The sequence below is a fragment of the Canis lupus genome, chromosome 5 (assembly GCF_003254725.2).
Source record: "Canis lupus dingo isolate Sandy chromosome 5, ASM325472v2, whole genome shotgun sequence".
NCBI classification, from domain to species: domain Eukaryota; kingdom Metazoa; phylum Chordata; class Mammalia; order Carnivora; family Canidae; genus Canis; species Canis lupus.
In genome coordinates, this window is record NC_064247.1 from 16,359,772 (window position 1) to 16,377,369 (window position 17,598).

The 17,598-nt window shown below is 40.6% G+C and overlaps 1 protein-coding gene across 3 annotated transcripts in view; it reads right to left on the reverse strand.

Moving 5' to 3' along the window:
• The window catches only part of RNF214 (ring finger protein 214), a 46,141-nt gene that overhangs the window by 27,037 nt on the left and 1,506 nt on the right, over positions 1–17,598 (reverse strand). For 2 of the 3 annotated variants that reach the window (XM_025465390.3, XM_025465389.3), the window contains exons 2-6: positions 17,338–17,456; positions 14,529–15,039; positions 13,770–13,829; positions 9,442–9,582; positions 5,630–5,769 (exon numbers count right to left, since the gene is read on the reverse strand). In XM_025465390.3, the coding sequence (XP_025321175.1) occupies positions 5,630–5,769; positions 9,442–9,582; positions 13,770–13,829; positions 14,529–15,039; positions 17,338–17,453 (968 nt within the window). In that variant the 5' untranslated portion in view covers positions 17,454–17,456. The remainder of the gene's footprint in view (positions 1–5,629; positions 5,770–9,441; positions 9,583–13,769; positions 13,830–14,528; positions 15,040–17,337; positions 17,457–17,598) is intronic. The other variant, XM_025465391.3, reaches the window with a different exon arrangement.

Genomic DNA, 17,598 nt, shown 5'->3' on the forward strand with positions numbered 1-17,598 from the left:
TTGTTCAGGGGAGCCATAAAAAGTATAGCTAGGGATATTAACAGGGACCAGGTAATTGAGGGCCTTATATACTAAGCTAAAGAGCTGAAACTTTACCCTAAAAGCTATAAAGAGCTATGACAAATTTTAAGCAGAGAAATGACATGGTCAGACTTGGATCTGAGAGCAGCAGTGTACTAGACAGGTGAGAAGAGAGGCAAAGTTTTGCAGTCTACCTCAGTGATATAGGACCGATGAGACCCTGAACTGACATGGGCACCATGAACAGAGAGCAAGGGACAATTGATATTAAGAATGTACCGGACTTGGTAAAAGTAGATGCAGTGGAAAGGAGCTAAGAGATAAGAATTTCGGGTAACTCTTGGTTATTCAGTTAGGCAGGGGGGTACACAGTGTTGCCACTTATGGAGAAACCATAGAAGAGTAAACTGAATTCACATACAGGTACAAAGTTTAGACTCACATACAAGGACCAGAGGAAAAGGATGATGTGTCTGCTGATAGGCGGGAAACTGAAATAAGTTTCACTTGATGGCCCCCATTTTTATAGTGAAATCTGCTAGGACTAAGGAGAAAAATGGTGGAGAGAGGAAGTTTAGAAAGGGAGGTAAAAGTTTAGGACAGCTCTCAGAGGACGGGGTAGCCCTGAGGATCCAGGTGATGTTAGACATATAAATGACTATACATTTATTCTGACCCAAGACACACAGTTATAGGACTGCCTCCAGCAGCACTCAGCAGCCTCGCATAAGGACAGAGAAGTCAGGTGGCTGACTCACCCAGGACTTGAGAATAAGAGGAAAGGGAATTGAGGGTAACACTAAAGGAAAAATTTGAGCAGTGGACCATGCATCCAGGCAGGCTATGGAAAGACATGCTTCCAGGGAGCTGAATGACTGGTGGGAAATGGAGTGAAGTTACCAAACAAGAAAGAGGACCTGGAGTGGTCAAAGTGTAGAGTCGCTGGGAATAAGCAGGCTGCTGGAAGGACCGATGGCTATGGTCAGATACAGGATGTTGCACCAGCCTGGCTCACTGCTCTGCACCTAAGAAAAGCTCACCAGATGTACTGACTGTTAGGCAAGCTACTAAGGCCTACACACACACCAGTTAGATAAGCTAGCATTTGGTGAGAAATTTCCAAAACGAGTCTCCATGCACCCTGTTGATTTCAACTTAACACAGACTCATATGACATCTAAAGTAACGCTTCCAGGAGCATCTGAGTGGCTGTCAGTTCAGCATCTGACTCTTGGTTTCGGCTTGGGTCATTACCTTGGAGTCCTCAGACTCAACCCTGTGAGGGGCTCCGCACCCATCGTGGAGTCTGCTTGTCTCTCTCCCTCTGCTCCTCCTCCTCCTTCTCTCTCTCTCTCATAAATATATAAAATATTTTTTAAAAAATGCTTCCTCCAACAATAAATCCCTCAATGAGCTACTTACCTATTACTCTATCATATGAATTCATCAGGCAAGCTCAGAATTTTTTTTTCAAGATTTTATTTATTTATTTGACAGAAGGAGAGAGATAACACAAGCAGGGGGAGCGGTAGAGGGAGAGAGAGAAGCAGGCTCCCCACTGAGCAGGGAGCCCAACATGGGGCTCAATCGCAGGACCCCAGGATCATGACCTTGAGCTGAAGGCAGACGCTTAACCAAATGAACAACCGAGGTGCCCCATGCTCAGAACATTTTTTAAAAAAGAAGAATCGAAGTGCTTGGATGGTTCAGTGGTTGAGCATCTCCCTTTAGCGTAGGGTATGATCCCAGGGTCCTGGGATCAAGTTCCGGATCAGGTTCCCTGTGAGGAGTCTGCTTCTCCCTCTGCCTATGTCTCTGCCTCTCTCTGTCTCTCATGAATAAAATCTTTTAAAAAAATTAAAAAATTAAAAAAGAATCATGCTTAATATTTCAGCTTTCCTATTTGCCCCAAGTTATGAATCTACTTCTATGAATCAATTGATGATGTCCTTTAAAGCACAAGCTCACCATCTTTTATTGAGGAAGAGTCCTACTTGCTGCCATTCTCAATGAATCACTATTAAAGGCAGGAATCTTAAAAAGAAGTTCTGCCCTGGAAGAGCACTCACGTGGAAGTCTCATCTTCCTCCTGCCAGCAATAATCCTGAAGGATATAAGTTGGATATTAGGAAGTGTCCCACAAAAACAAGATAACGTCCATGACAAAGCAACCAGGTATCCAGGAGAAAAACAATGAATATATGACTAAACTGAATATTAGTTCCTTTTTTGGTGGGGGGTTAACTCAGCATGTCTTCTTTAGAAATTACAATGTTAGAATACATAATGACTACCCTCAACATGTACAAAGCACTTAGCAGATTTCTAATAAGTAAATTCACTTTTTTAAAAAAGATTTATTTATTTTTGAAAAGAGAGAGAGAGAGCAGGGAGTGGGCAGGAGCAGAGGGAGAGAGAGAAATTCCAAGCAGCCTCCATGCTGTGCATGGAGCCCAACACAGGACTTGATCTCACAACCCTGAAATCATGACCTGAGCCAAAGCCCAGAGTGGGATGCTTAACCGAGTGCACCACCCAGGCACCCTGTAAATTCACCTTTATGCAATATCACTGTGAGGTTTTCTCCTTCCACCTGGCGCCACTGCAGTGTGGGCCACTGTCACTCTAACGCAGGCTCTGACAGATGAGTCTCCTAACTGGTCCTCTACACTACTCCCATCCAATTTCCACCTGCCAAAGTCATTTATCTAAAATGAAAATCTCATCCTCCAATACCCTTCCTCCTTTAAAATCTTTCAGTACCTCAACAGGGAAAAGCTCAAACTCCTGAACACACGATAGAACAGTCTTTTGCGAGTATTCCCACAGCCAGTGAAGTAATTCCCACTACTTCACTGGTGTCACTCTTCCCCACCTCCCTGCAGCGTCTTTCCCCTATTCTCTGCCCCACTAATTCCTCCCTCTATCAACCCCCACCCAAGTAAGTCTTTCTTTGAAAGTTTCAATCCAACAGACAAGTTAATAGAACAGTATAGTGAACATGTGCCCTTCATCTAGATTCATCAGTTGTTACCCCCTTTGTGCCACATTCCCTTTGCCTCTCTCTGAACCGTCTGAAAATGACAGACATCACAACACTTAGCCCCTAAAACCTCAGCAAGTAGCTCTTGAAGAATAAGAACCTTCTACATAATCATGCAACAGTATAAGCCACAATATCCCAAATATTTAACATGGATACAATATTAACTAATACTGTATATATTGTGTATGTAGTCCATATTCAAACTTTCCCATTTATTCCGAAATGCTCTTTACAGTACATTTGTTTAATCCAGGATCAAACCAAGGATCGTGCATTGCATTTGGTGTTCATATTCCCCTTTATCTTTCAGGATTCAATTCTGGAAATCACTTTATCTGGGAATCCCTCTCTGACTCCCCCTGCCCAGTGTGGGTTCCAAGCCTCCTCTACATGCACTCATACCACCACTCTTAAGATATAATTACGCTAGTTTGTAATTATTTATTTGTTGTTTCTCTTATTAAACACTAAACTCCTTGAGGACTTTCTATTTTCCAGGCCCATACTGTCTGGCTCACAGTAGATAGTCAGTGTTGGCTGACTCGCGGTAGATAGTCAGTGTTGGCTAATGGAATGAGAGCTATGGACAGAAAATATGACTGTTATGGACTGAATTGTGATCCCCTCCAATTTATTTGTGAAAGCCCTCACCAGCAAAGTGACTGTATTTGGAGATAAGACCTTTAAGGAAGTAAGATCATAAGGATAAGGCTCCAATCCAGTGGGACCAGTGTCCTTACATGAAGAGGAGAGACCTCGGGAGTACGCACACATAGAGGAAAGGCTATATGAAGACAGAGCATGAAGACAGCAGTGTCTGCAAGCCAAGAAGACAGGCTTCACCAGAAGCCAACCCTGCTAGCATCTTACTCTTGGGACTTCTAGCCTTTAGAACCGTGCGACAATAAATTTATGTTGTTTAAGTCACCTATTGTCTGTGGTGCTCTGTGATGGCAGACTGAGCAGATTACTCCAATGACCATAATATTTGTGCCCACAGTTACTATGGATGATACAATGCAAAACAAAACCTACATCACTGCTAGAACAAAGATACACACAGAAGACTTTTTCTCCCTACTTCTGGAAAAGTGAACCCCACATTCCACGAAAAGAATGACAGGATCATTCTGACACTCGTGACACATAAAATAAGCCCAAGTGAATGTTCCAGACCATGAGCAGCAAACTACTAGTATCAATTACTATGTGGGCTTATCCTATCAGAAAGCAGAGAAACTGATCAGAGATCCGTTAAACAGTACAGAGTACTTATCCAAAGGAAATCTTTCACAGAGCCTAAAATTATGATAGACTCATCTTCCCAGCCTCTGCCTTCTAAGACTGCTGCTAAGTTGCTTGTACCACGTCTCTGTTTCACTTCTCCCCACCCCCAACAGCCTGTGAAGACAATGGCAGAGGCCATGTGGTTGATGGGGAATGGCAGAGGTTTTGATCACTAACAATGCCAGGTATAGCACTATGTTCCTAGCACACTCTTCATAATTGCTGATGCATGGATCATCATGGACAACTGATCCACCTTTGAATCATTATCATTCGATTCTCAACAAAACAGACTGGTCCTTAGGCTCTTTCCCAAATGTTCTTTCTCATGTTGACCTTTCACAGTTACCATCTTTCAAACTTCGAAAATGATCTAACCAATGAGCTTACTATTTTTCATTTAGTGCTCTGACTCATCAGAAGGCCAAGATTTTCTTGATAAATAAAAGCACATTTTAGAATTTAAATAAAACCATCGGTGTTCATAGCTATTTTGATTTCTGTATTAAGAAACTTGGAAAGAGAAAAATGAGTGGGAAATATCAGAAAGGGAGACAGAACATGACAGACTCCTAACTCTGGGAAACGAACTAGGGGTTGTGGAAGGGGAGGTGGGCGGGGGATGGGGGTGACTAGGTGACGGGCACTGAGGGGGGCACTTGATGGGATGAGCACTGGGTGTTATTCTATATGTTGGCAAATTAAATTTATAAATAAAAAATAAATAAATAAAATAAAAAATGTTGGTGTTGATAGCTATAAAAAAAAAGAAAAGAAAAGAAAAAGAAACTTGGAAAACTGAAAATCTGACCAAATTCTATGTGCACCTTGCTCTTGCTGCAGGACCCAGATGAGAACAAAGACCCACTAAATAATTATTTCCAAAAGCTTACTTAAAATGTTACTGTTGGAAATCTGTTTTAGTACTGAGTAACATAATCAAGGTATTCCTACAGTCAGTCTGAAGTTCTAAAAAATCAGGTTCCAAGCAAGTGAAGCCAGGTGTTAGATGCATTTCAAAATCTTGATCATATTTAGGACCCAACAATCAGCTGCTATTATTTCAAGGTATTACTGAATCTGAAAATTTTTTTATTAGCTCTAACACAAGGTGCCGAAAAAGCTAAAAATCATTAGAGGATTTTATTTGTGCACTTGTTTCTCAAACAAAAATTGGACCAAAAGAAAAGAAACTAGGAACACAAACACAAATGGATGCATATGCACAAATATACCCATGCACACAGTGGTTTTATTCTTAACAGCAGCATTTACCTTCTGCCCTTCTCACAGAGCTTCTCGATTTCAGCTTTCAGATCCTGCTCCTTCTGCAAAAATTCCTTCTTTTCTTTCTCTATCTTCTTCTTTGTTTCTTCTCGCTTTATTGTTACATCCTGGATAGCTTTTAGTATCTCCTGAGTCCCCCATAATTACAGTCACACACAGATAAAGAAGGAAATGAATTAGTTCTTTTGGTCAGAAGGTTATTTTCAACTAACACAAATTAACACACTGGCTTTAGTAAACTCAAGTTGAATTGAAGGAATTGGGTTGAGGAGCTCTGAAAGCCAGTATTCAGATGTAAGCAAGGAAGTTACAATGAAGCAGATTTCAGTTCAGCAAAAGAAAGAATTTCTAACAATCACAACTGTTAAAAAATGGAATTTACTATCTTGAGAAGCAATAACCTTTCCATTATCCGTGTTCAGATACAGTCCAAATGAACACCTGTTGAGAATGCTGAGAAAGGCATTCTTATATAGGGTGGGAATTTATTACTTCTTTCAAAAACAGTCTTGTTTTATTAAAGTTCTACTTTATTATGTGTGAGGGGGTTTTTCTGAATCCTTTTTTCCTTTAACAAAAATATCTATACTTGTCGTTAGAAGAGGAGTAACAGAGAAGTGATAGTTAAGTCACTCCCAAATCAATGCCAACTCAATGCATAATTAACATGTTCACTGTTGTGTATTATTTTTTCACATCTTTATTCTCACACAAACACACCCATACTCATATTTGTATTTCTTTGCTTTTGTATTTGTTCCAAATGAGAGGATTTTATACATATTATCTACATCCTGCTTTTTTTCACTTGACGTGAATATACTGCCAATATAGATTTAACGTGGGGCACCTAGATGGCTCAGTAGGTTCAGCATATGATTCTTGGTTTCAGTTCTGGTCATGATCTCATGGGTCATGGGATCAAGCCCTGTCAGACTCCGTGCTCAGCACAGAGGCTGTTTTGGATTCTCTCTTTCCTCTCCTTCTGCCCCTCCCCTTCTCATATGTACTCTTTTTTTCATAAATAAATAAATCTTAAAATACATAGATTTAACTTAAAAATGGCAGCATATGACATAATATTTATATATCAAATTTATCTAACCATTCTATGTAAAGAGTCTATCAAAGTTGAGTCCAGTTTTTTGTAACTATACACAATACTGCAATACTCTATAAGTCTACACTTTCATATAAAAACTTTCATTTCTATAGAAAAGACATAATAATATGATTGCTAGATCACAGTACATTTTAAGTATTTTTTTAAATTTATTTTTATTATTTTTTTAAGATTTTATTTACTTATTCATGAGAGAGATAGAGAGAGAGGCAGAGGGAGAAGCAGTCTCCATGCAGGAAGCCTGATGTGGGACTTGATCCTGGGACTCCAGGATCACACGGAGCTGAAGGCAGGCGCTAAACTGCTGAGTCACCCAGGGATCCCCACATTTTAAGTCTTCCCCCCCCCCCCCCACATTTTAAGTCTTAACTGAAAATTCTTAATAATTGCTCCAAAAAGGTTTTAACAATTCATATACCTACAAAGTCTGAAAAGGGCTCATTTTCCCTCATCCTTGACAACTTATTTCATTTTTGCCAAGCTCTTGAGGGGAAAGAGAGGAATGGTAGCTAATCCTTTTAAGAAACATTTTCCTAACTCCCATTTTTTACTGTTTGTACAGTCTACCTCCTCCAACTAGAATAAGCATTCAGTGCAGAGACTATGTTTCCTTTACTGCTAAATCTGTAGAGCCTGGATCAGGAACTCAGAAAATATTTGCTGAATGAATGAATGAATGAATGACCAGTGAGGCTGAGGCTGAGCTTTTCATTTATTTATTATCCACTTACTTTTCCTCTTCTGTATACTACCATTTATAATTTTTTTTTTTTTTAAGATTTTCTGGGGCAGCCCCAGTGGCTCAGCGGTTTAGCGCCACCTTTGGTCCAGGGCATGATCCTGGAGACCAAGGATCAAGTCCCATGTCAGGCTCCCCGCATGGAGCCTGCTTCTCCCTCTGCCTGTGTCTCTGCCTCTTTCTCTGTGTGTCTCTCATGAATAAATAAATAAAATCTTTAAAAAAAAAAAAAAAAAGATTTTCTTTATTGGGATACCCAGGTGGCTCAGTGGTTGAGCATCTGCCTTTGGCTCAAGGCGTGATCCTGGAGTCCCAGGATCAAGTCCTGCATCAGGCTCCCTGCGTGGAGCTTGCTTCTCCCTCTGCCTCTCCCTCCCTTGTCTCTTATGAATAAATAAATAAAATCTTTTTAAAAAAAAGATTTTCTTTATTTATTTGAGAGAAAGAGAGCACACGGTGGGGAAGGGGAACAGAGGGAGAGGGAGAAGCAGACTCCCCACTGAGTAGGGAGCCTGACAGGACCCTGGGATCATGACCTGAGCTAAAGGCAGACACTTAACTGACTGAGCCACCCAGGTGCCCCACTATTCATAACTGTTTGGCAAAATAATCCCTACCCCCCCAAAAATATGTCCACATTCCAATCTAACCTAATCCCTGGGCCCTTGTGACTATGTTACTTTCCATGGGAAAGGAGACCGTCCAGATATTACTAAGGTAAAGACCTGGATGTGGGGAGATAGTTCTGAGTCATCTGGATGGGCCCAATCTAATCACACAGGTCTTTAAAAGCGGAGAACCTTTCCTAGTTCTCCAAGAAAGATGTGATTAGGGAGGGATGGTCAGAGATGCAAATCTGCTGACTCTCAGGATGCGAAATAGGGCCACAATTCAAGGAACGCAAGCAGCTTCTAGAAGCTGGAAATGCAGGGAAAGGTATTCTCCCCTAGAGTCCCCAGAAAGTGATGCAACCGTGCAATACTTGGATTTTAGCCCAGTCATACCCATGTTGGACTTTGGACCTATAGGGCTGTGAGATAAAAAATCTGTATTGTGTTCAGCTGCCAAATTGACGGTAATCTGTTACAGCAGCATTAGGAAACTATATACTATCCTTTCCTGGGTTTTCACTAGAGTATTTGACTTTTACCATGAATTTGTAGGAGTTTCAGAACACAGATGTGGATATTAAACCCATCATCAGATGTGAAACAAGTAATTTCCAGTCTAACACTGATCTTCTGCTGTTTTTGGTATCATGTGCCATATTACAAATTTTAAATTATACATAATTAAATTGATTCATTTTTATGTGGCTTCTGGGTTTTTTGCCTGGCTTAAAATGACCTCTTGCAACTCGAGGTTTTCTAAATATTCTCCTAAATTTTCTCCTAATTTACATTTTTTCCCTTTTCATAGATTTTTAATCTACTAGAATTATATTTTTTTACTACAGGCCAGAATCTAATCACATGGTCTTCAAGGTAGACAGTCAGCTATGTCAACAAAATATATTAAATAACCTTGCTCTCTAAACTATAATAGAAGTGAGAGTTTGCAGGCACCCGGGTGGCTCAGTTGGTTGAGTGTCCATCTCTTGGTTTTGGCTCAGGTCATGATCTCAGAGTCGTGGGACTGAGCCTCTTGTTGGGCTCTGTGCTCAGTGAAAGTCTGCTTGAGATTCTCTCCCTCTGCCCCTCCGCTAACTCATGGTGCGTGTGCATGCACACTCTCTCTCAAATAAATAAAATATTAAAAAAAAAAAAAGTGAGAGTTTGAACAAGATGCCCTCAAAGGTTCTTTTTTATCCTTAAAATTCTAAGACAACCCTTAAAAAGATAAATATTGCTCTTTAGCTTATATTAATTCAGACACAAATTATAGTTTGATTAGAGAGTATAGCCCTACTTATTGACAGACTTAACATAAGCAGGGTACCTGGTGATTCTTCATTTCTTCTTCTCTCCTTTGCTGGAGCTGCTTTAATTGCACTTGGAGCTGATTCTCTACTTGCCTCTGCTTGTCCAAGACCTCCTGATAACGCTCCTTCAACAGGGTTCTTTCCGTCATCATTTTGTCCTAATTTGTAATAAAAGAAAAGTTTAATTTCCTTATTTAGTTGCAAAAAACATCATTCACCAGGTGCCTGTTCAAGACACTGTGCAGAGCTCTAGGCTGCAGGGTCCAACATTCTATTAGCCATGTGTGGCTATACAAACTTAAGGTAATTAAAATAAGGAAATTTAAAAATATAGCCCCTCAGTCACACATTCCCAAGTACTCTTTAGCCACAAATAACAAATGGCTACCATGCTGGACAGCACAGATATAAGACATTTCCATCATTACAGGAAATCCTATTGCACAGCACTGCTCTAAGGCCAGGGGCAGGGGGGTTGGCAATGTATAGCCTGTGGGCCAAATCCAACCATTGTCTGTTTTTATAAATAAATTTTTTCCTTAAGATTTATTTATTCATTTCGGGGGGAGAGAGAGAGAAATTGTGTGCACATGAGAAGGGGGAGGGGCAGGAGGAGAGAAAAAAAGCAGACTCTGAGCTGAGCAGGGATCCCACAACCTTGAGATCATGACCTGAGCCGAAATCAAGAGTCAGATGCTCAAACAACTAAGCCACCCAGGCATCCCTATAAATAAACTTTATAGGAACACAGCCGTTCCCAATGGCTTATAGGCAGCTTTTACGCATGCTACAATGACTGGAATGGTTGCAACAGAGCCCATATAGCTCCAAAGCATAAGCATTTACCATCTGACCTTTTACAGAAAAAGTTTGCCAATCTCTGCTCTAGGGAATAAGAGAAAGGAGACACTTTATCAGAGCAAGAAAAAAATGAATGGGTAAAAACAAAAAAACACAACACCTACTCAAAATTGCATCCAGAAAACAGGATTGCTTATTGGTCATTAGCACTAAAAATGGACAAATCCACTAGAGGTCTGGAGAATATGGTATTCAGACTGGGCAAATCAGCAAGCTCTCATGTAAAATAAGAGTAGAAGTAAGGCTTCTGAGGACTACAGCTCAGCTCTGCCTCCCCATATCCATAAATCAAAAAAGTGATGGTTACATTTCAAAGGGATGCTAAAACGGTCAATATAAAACATATTTGGGGGCGCCTAGGCGGCTCAGTCGGTGAAGTGTCTGCCTTTGGCTCAGGGCTCAGGTCATCTCAGGGTCCTGGGATCGAGCCCCAGATCAGGTTCCCCACTCACTGGGGAGCCTGCTTCTCTCTCTCCCACTGCTCCTGCTCCCTCTTGCTCACATGCTCTCTCTCAGTCTTTAAAATAAATAAATAAATAAACAAACAAACAAACAAACACATTTGTTATAAGGCAGAACTTGTAAAATTTAAATCAAAAGCATTCAACTGAACTATTGATTAAAAGAGAACTATTTTCAAAGAAAAAAACAAGTTTTAGAAGTAAATGAAGGAAAACTTATCACATTATGATAATAAAAACTAAGCTCTCAAGATGGGGCTTTAGTGGGGCGCCTAGGTGGTGCATTGGTTAAGCGTCTGACCCTTGCTTTCAGCTCAGGTCATGATCTCAGGGTCATGAGATCCAGCCCTGTGTCAGGCTCTGCTCTCAGCACAGAGTCTGCTTAGGATTCTCTCTCCTCTCCCTCTACCCCTCCAGCTCATGCTCTCTCTCTCTCTCTCAAATAAATAAATAAATCTTAAAAAAAAAAAAAAAGATTAGACTTTAACTTTAACTTTGGAATAAACTAGGCCTTAGCCCAGCTGCTGAAATGTGAAGAAGGCCCCCAGATGACTCTAGTCTCACATCTTTACAGGGATTCCGAACCTGGAATCTATGGATGGGCCTCAGGGATCTCTGAACTCTCTGAAATTAGGGAACACGGTAAGGAGGATAAATTTTTCTGAGATGAGAATTAAAGTTTTCAAAAGAGTCCAAGAGGACTTTAATCCAAGAAAAGTTTAAAAAGGTTAAGAACCAATATACGCAACTAGTAGATAAGAATCTTTTCCTTCTTCAGCACACCTCTTTCTCTTTATTTCCTTGTGGTACCTTCTCTGTTCACAATGCATCTTTAGAACACAGGCCGGGGGTGAGGGGAACCACAAGTCTCAGGGAAAGAAGTCTCAAGGTACATGCTATTAGTATATGCCAAGAGATAATCAAGAGGCTATCCTAAACTACTTGTTCCAAATCATCTCATCTTAACAAGCCAAAGTTACTTTGTTTCATCCGTGTATAATTGGTTCCAAGGACCAGAAGTTATGATTTCAAATGCAGACGGTGGGAAATTACCATAAATGCACAAAAAGGGAAACTAAACAGGAGCCAAGTTTCTTGTATTGCCACCAAGCTTAACACCTGCCTAGTTCCACTGCCTTGTTAAAAGCATGTGGGCCTACACTGTATGTTAACCGACTCGAATTTAAAGGAAATTTTGAAAAAATAAAATAATATAAAATGAAAGCATGTGAGCCATCCCACCACTCAAAAGAATACAGCCTTACAAAACATAACCCTGGGCCTCTTTTCACCCAAAGACTTGCTAGTTTCCACTCCTGCTTCAGACTGATGCTAAAGCTTATTAATAACTTAGTTGGCCCCCTTGGACTACTACAGTCATGGGAACCCCGCCATAGAACTGTGGGGCAAAATACTGTGTGTGAAGTGCTTAGAGTAAGTGTTCAAAAGGCGAAACCCACCCCCACCCCTTCCTGGGACTGCTCTTCTAGTCTGTTTTTTTTCCCAGCACATCTCTGTCAACTCTAGGATCTTTTTACCTGCCTGTTATGAATAACTCCCAAGCTGCTACCCTGTATTTTAAAAACTTTATTTACTTCATCTGGTTAATGTATTCCCATAACTTCCTTTCTTCCATCTGTCTCTCGATTTCTTCAACTTGACCAAAGATCCACTTGTTTATCTGGTTGCTATAAGCCTTTTTTCTCTTTTCTTCCACTAAGTTAATACACATTACCCTAAAAACCTCTTCCTGATGTTAGGGTGCCTCTTTCCCAGCATCATCCTTCCTCTTGAAAACTATACACTTTGATCCATACCCTTAACGGTGGAGGTTTTTGCCATGAAATGTCAGGGAGGAATAGATCAAACAGACCTTTTAACAAAGATAAATGTGCAGCTCTCTAGGTTTTAAAACTCAATTATTGGGAATCAAAGGGAAGCTACAACTCCACAATACACCAGAAAAAGACCTGATGGGAGTTTGGCTGAAAGCTCAACACTGTGAGCAGACTGCCACAGTAAGCCAAGGGCGCCTTGAGAAATAGCGTCTGACATGATAGAAAGAACAAGAACCCCACTGTGTTATGAATCAATTATTCTGTATTTGGATTATTGTATTTAGTTCTCGGGATCACATTTTCTTTTCTTTTCTTTTTTTTTTTTTTTTTTTTTAAGATTTTGTTTATTTATTCATGAGAAACACAGAGAGAAGCAGAGACATAGGCAGAGGGAGAAACAGGCTCCCCGTGGGGAGCCCGATGCAGTCCTCAATCCCAGGACCCCGGGATCACACCCTGCACCAAAGGCAGATGCTCGACCACTGAGCCACTCAGGCATCCCTTCAGGATCACATTTTCAAAGCAATATTGATAAGACGGAACATGTTCCAGTGGAAAAGTAATCAGGGCGATGGAAGGGCTAGAAAACATATTCTATGAAGAAAAAAAGAAATTTAAAAACATGTAGGAATGTTTTTTCTGGAAAGATTCAGACTTGAGGGGTAAGAGGAAGAGGCATAAGAAAACCTCAAGTATATGTAGGGCCAAAAAGTAAAGGAAGATTTGGATTTACTCTACACAGCTTAGGAGCTCACTAAAACAAGAAGTGTGAGAAGTGCTATCATCACTTCAGAACAAGATCTAAGAATAAGAGCTCCTTTTTAAATGCAATCAACTGCTTTATGAGTAGTAAGCTTCCCATCTCTGGAAGTAAGCAAGTAGAAAGAAATTAGCTGACCATCTGTTAGGGATTTTTTTTTTTTTTTTTTAAGATTTATTTATTCACGAGAGACACAGACAGAGGGAGAAGCAGGCCCCTCGCAGGGAGCCCAATGTGGGACTTGATCCCGGATCCCAGGATCACAACCTGAGCCCAAGGCAGGTGGCCAACTGCTGGGCTACCCAGGCATCCCACTGTTAGGGATTTTAAAAGGAGATTCCTGTACTTTTTCCAACTGGGATGATATAATTCTAGATAGTCTGAGTTAACAGTCTCATATATTCACTAACAGTTTAAGTACTCACCAGGTTCTTTTCAATATCTTGATCTGTGTTTACCTCTGAATCAGCCGTCTTAAAGTCAGTCTATAAAGAAAGAAACAACTATATTCAGAACCATTCAGAGACATTTGAAAAGGCTGAATACTTACTCTTTAGTAATTTTACCTAGAAATCTGCCACAACTAACTAAGTAGCTACATTTCTGTGTTCCCCTTACTGGCTTCATAACGAGAGAACTGTAGGTCTGGCAAACAGACACTGACATGAATATTGTACTGAACATTTATCCCACAAAGTAACCTGAACAAGACCCAAGAACTGACAGAGAGATAGCCTCAAGTGTGAAATTAGAATTTTGCCCCCTACAATCTATTGTGCCCATCCTTCCTCCTACAAAAGAGCACACCAATCACTAGGAGGCAGGATACACTGTACTTCTTAAGATGTAGGAGAGAATTAACAAGGATTCCTCCTGCAAGGACAAAGATGGGAAATATGAATATGACCTACACTCATCAATTAGTGAAAGAGATTATAGGTAGGTCATAAAGTTCCTAGTTGCCATGATTAGATCCTGGCTTTATTATTTATTGAACACCAGAAGGACGACATCCCATAGCATTACTGTATGAAAACTGTACGACAGTTGCCAGTAAAAAAAAAAAAAACAAGGCAGAGTAGTTCTCTACCACCTGTGAAGAAAGGTCTCCTACCCTCAATAAATAAATATATATAAATAAATATCCCAAATTCCATTTTAGTAGTAGAAACTTGATACTTGACCTGTACAGCAATGTTTTGAGAAAGCTTCAGGGAAGAGCTATCCTGATCATCATCCTGATCCACTCTGACTCCTTCAACCCCATTTGCTGGAGGCACCACAGGTCGGAAATCCAAGCCTGTGTCCCCGCTACCTTCCTTTAGGATGGAGGCGTGTGGGGATTTCTCTTCAGAACAATTCCCGGAGGCAAGCTGCTTTGTATGGCACCCTGCCTTAAGAGACCGAGTGACGGGATGGAGGCTCTCCCGGAGGCATGTGTCCCCCTCCTCTCCTGCTGTGTTGGCCACGTCCTTCAAATCAGACTGAGACCCACCGCCAGAAAGACAAAGGGCTGTGGCTATCAAGTTTTCTCCTAAAACCGCCCGGTGCGCTGCTGAAGTGTCACCTGCTGATGAACCAGGATTCTGCTCTGGGTGTTCCAAATGGACATTTCTGTTATTCTCCTTGGTTATCGTTTGGCTACTTACACTCGACAGAGGCGAGTTCTTGTGCTTCTGTGCAGGGTCTTTGGGGCTATCAAAAACATAAGATAAAAAGTTTCTCTCTTCGCCCAATCTTAAGGATTAAATACATAATACCTTTGACATAATGACTACAAGAACCAAACCAGACTACATAAGCCCCCCAAATTATCAGAATGACATGGAACTTAGTCTTTATCCAGAGATTTTGATCCCACATGCAGGGAGTATAGCTTGGTGGTTAGAGCCTGGGTGCCGGAGAGAGACATTTCCTGTCGAGTGACCGTAAAGAAACACATGTAAATGACGCTGAAGAGCCCCACATTTCCGAGGTCCAGTTTGAATAACTTTGGGGAATGTTGATGAAATAGCCTACTGCTAGTTAGAATATTTCATTCAGTTACATGTACTAACTTAATTACACGTAACGTTCTAATAAATAAAAGGTTTATTTAGAAATCCTGTTTTTATTACACTCTCACATTTCACTAAGGTATATTTCATCCAAATTCCTCACAGATCTTTGAACAAGAACCACCTTTTAGGTTCTTCAACAGTTATCCAGAGCATGGCATCCTCACTTAAAGCTGTCTGCAGTACAGACAATTTCAAATCCAAAACTGAAGCTGTCAGTAGAACTTTTATCCCAGACAAATATATACACATGTATAAACACTGGGATAGTTGTTTTGTTGTTTGTCACGGCCACTTAACGTATTGCTTTTTGAAGAGATGTTTAAAACCTATTTACAGTGACATCTAACATCTGCAACAATAAGCCTTCCACCCAGGAATACAGACTACATCTGTGCTAAATTTCTTTGGCCCTTCTTTTCTTTTTCTTTAATATTTATTTTTTTTATTGGAGTTCATGCCCCTTCTTTTCTTAAAAAAAAAAAAAAAACTGATTCTATCAAATGATGCGCTTAAGTACCCCAAGCCAGTACTGACTGAGGCTTTAGGTCATTAGGTCATGGTGCCTTCCTCTCTTCAACAGCATATGTTGTTCAAAATAAAACAACTGAGAGCATACTGTGATATGAGCCTTTAAAAAACACTTCTAGCTGAATCCTTACTGAGAGTTACCTGGGGGAGCAGGGAAGACACTTAAATTACTGATTTGGGCATATATGGTACAGTCCCGGGGTGTAAATCCTGACTCTTGCTATTTACCAGTTGTCTGACTCCAGGCAAGTTACTTAATCTCATTTAACAGAAATATGACTGACCTGATAGGATTGTTGTGAGGATGACATGAAATCTTGCATCTCAAGTATTTAGTACACAGCCTGGCACAGTAAATATTCAAAAAGCCCCAGCTGCCATTATTGTTACTAGGAGCATGTGGCTGACTCTAGTTACAAAATGAAGATCCAAGTTTACGGTTAGGCTCCCTTCATGTTTTTTTCCATTACCCCTTTGCCAACAAAGCTCTCTTCATGTAAACCAGTATTTATCACGTACTACAGAGTCAGACAAGCCTGGGTTCAAACCCTGACTCCCATGTAGCTTGGCAACCCTGGGCAAGTTACTAACCTCTCTGGGTCTCAATTTCCTCACCTGTAAATGGGAATAATAATATTAGCACCTCCCTCCTGGGATTGTTATGAGGATTAAATGTGTTAATACATATAAAACTGTTAGTACAGTATCAACCTATTCTATTAGGTCCTAGGTACTCTACAGAAGAGCTGAGGTGGGATACATAATTTAGTACAACCACTGTACATTAACTATGTGTTAAGCATTGTAAGATGCAAGGTTGGGCAATCCTAATTCAGCCCTGGAGAGTTCAGAAAGGAGGCAAAATATCTACGTGGAGCAGCAAGCTATACTAACGAAGCTGTTTATCTGCAGGTAACATAGATAAACATGTATCTGTGTATATGCATGAACATACATGTGCTTTATGTACAGATGTGTACATACCTATATCTCTATGTAATACAGGAGACATACATACACAGGCATGATACGTAATATCATTATGATATACATAATCATAATACATAGTAACATGTAGATATATACACAGGTATCAAATCACAAATATACAATTAAATGAACATATAGGTCCATGTAAAAAAAGGCTGAGGAAATATTTGCATTTTTCAGAAGAGTTTAACCCCCTGCACTCTACGTACTCGACAAAACACTTGGCACGCCTGCTGAGTGCCAGATGTCGTGTTAGGTACCATGAATGCACATATGGACCAGACAGCCCCTATCTTTAAAAGGCTCACTCTTGTGCAGCGCCTCTGAAGCCAAGGAGAGAAAAGCCCAGCTACGCTTGCAGAACATAAGCCCCTCGCCCAAGTGAAATCTGCCCAGTAGAGTATATGCACGTTACCTTAGACCGTCTGGGAGACCTTCGTCTGATTTGGAAGCACATAAGCTAGAAGACGATTCTGGAGGGTTGGGGGCATTGGACACCACACCAGCTACCTCGGACGCCGCCGCCATCATGCTCTGCATGTTCAGAAACAAATTACAGGCTGCAAGTTTCCAAATTTCAAAACAAGTGTTATCTTTCCCCCTCAGAACGTCCACACAACAGAGTTGTTCCAGGAAAGAAACATAAAGAAAAAGCTGAGTCCCAGCAGAAAATAAT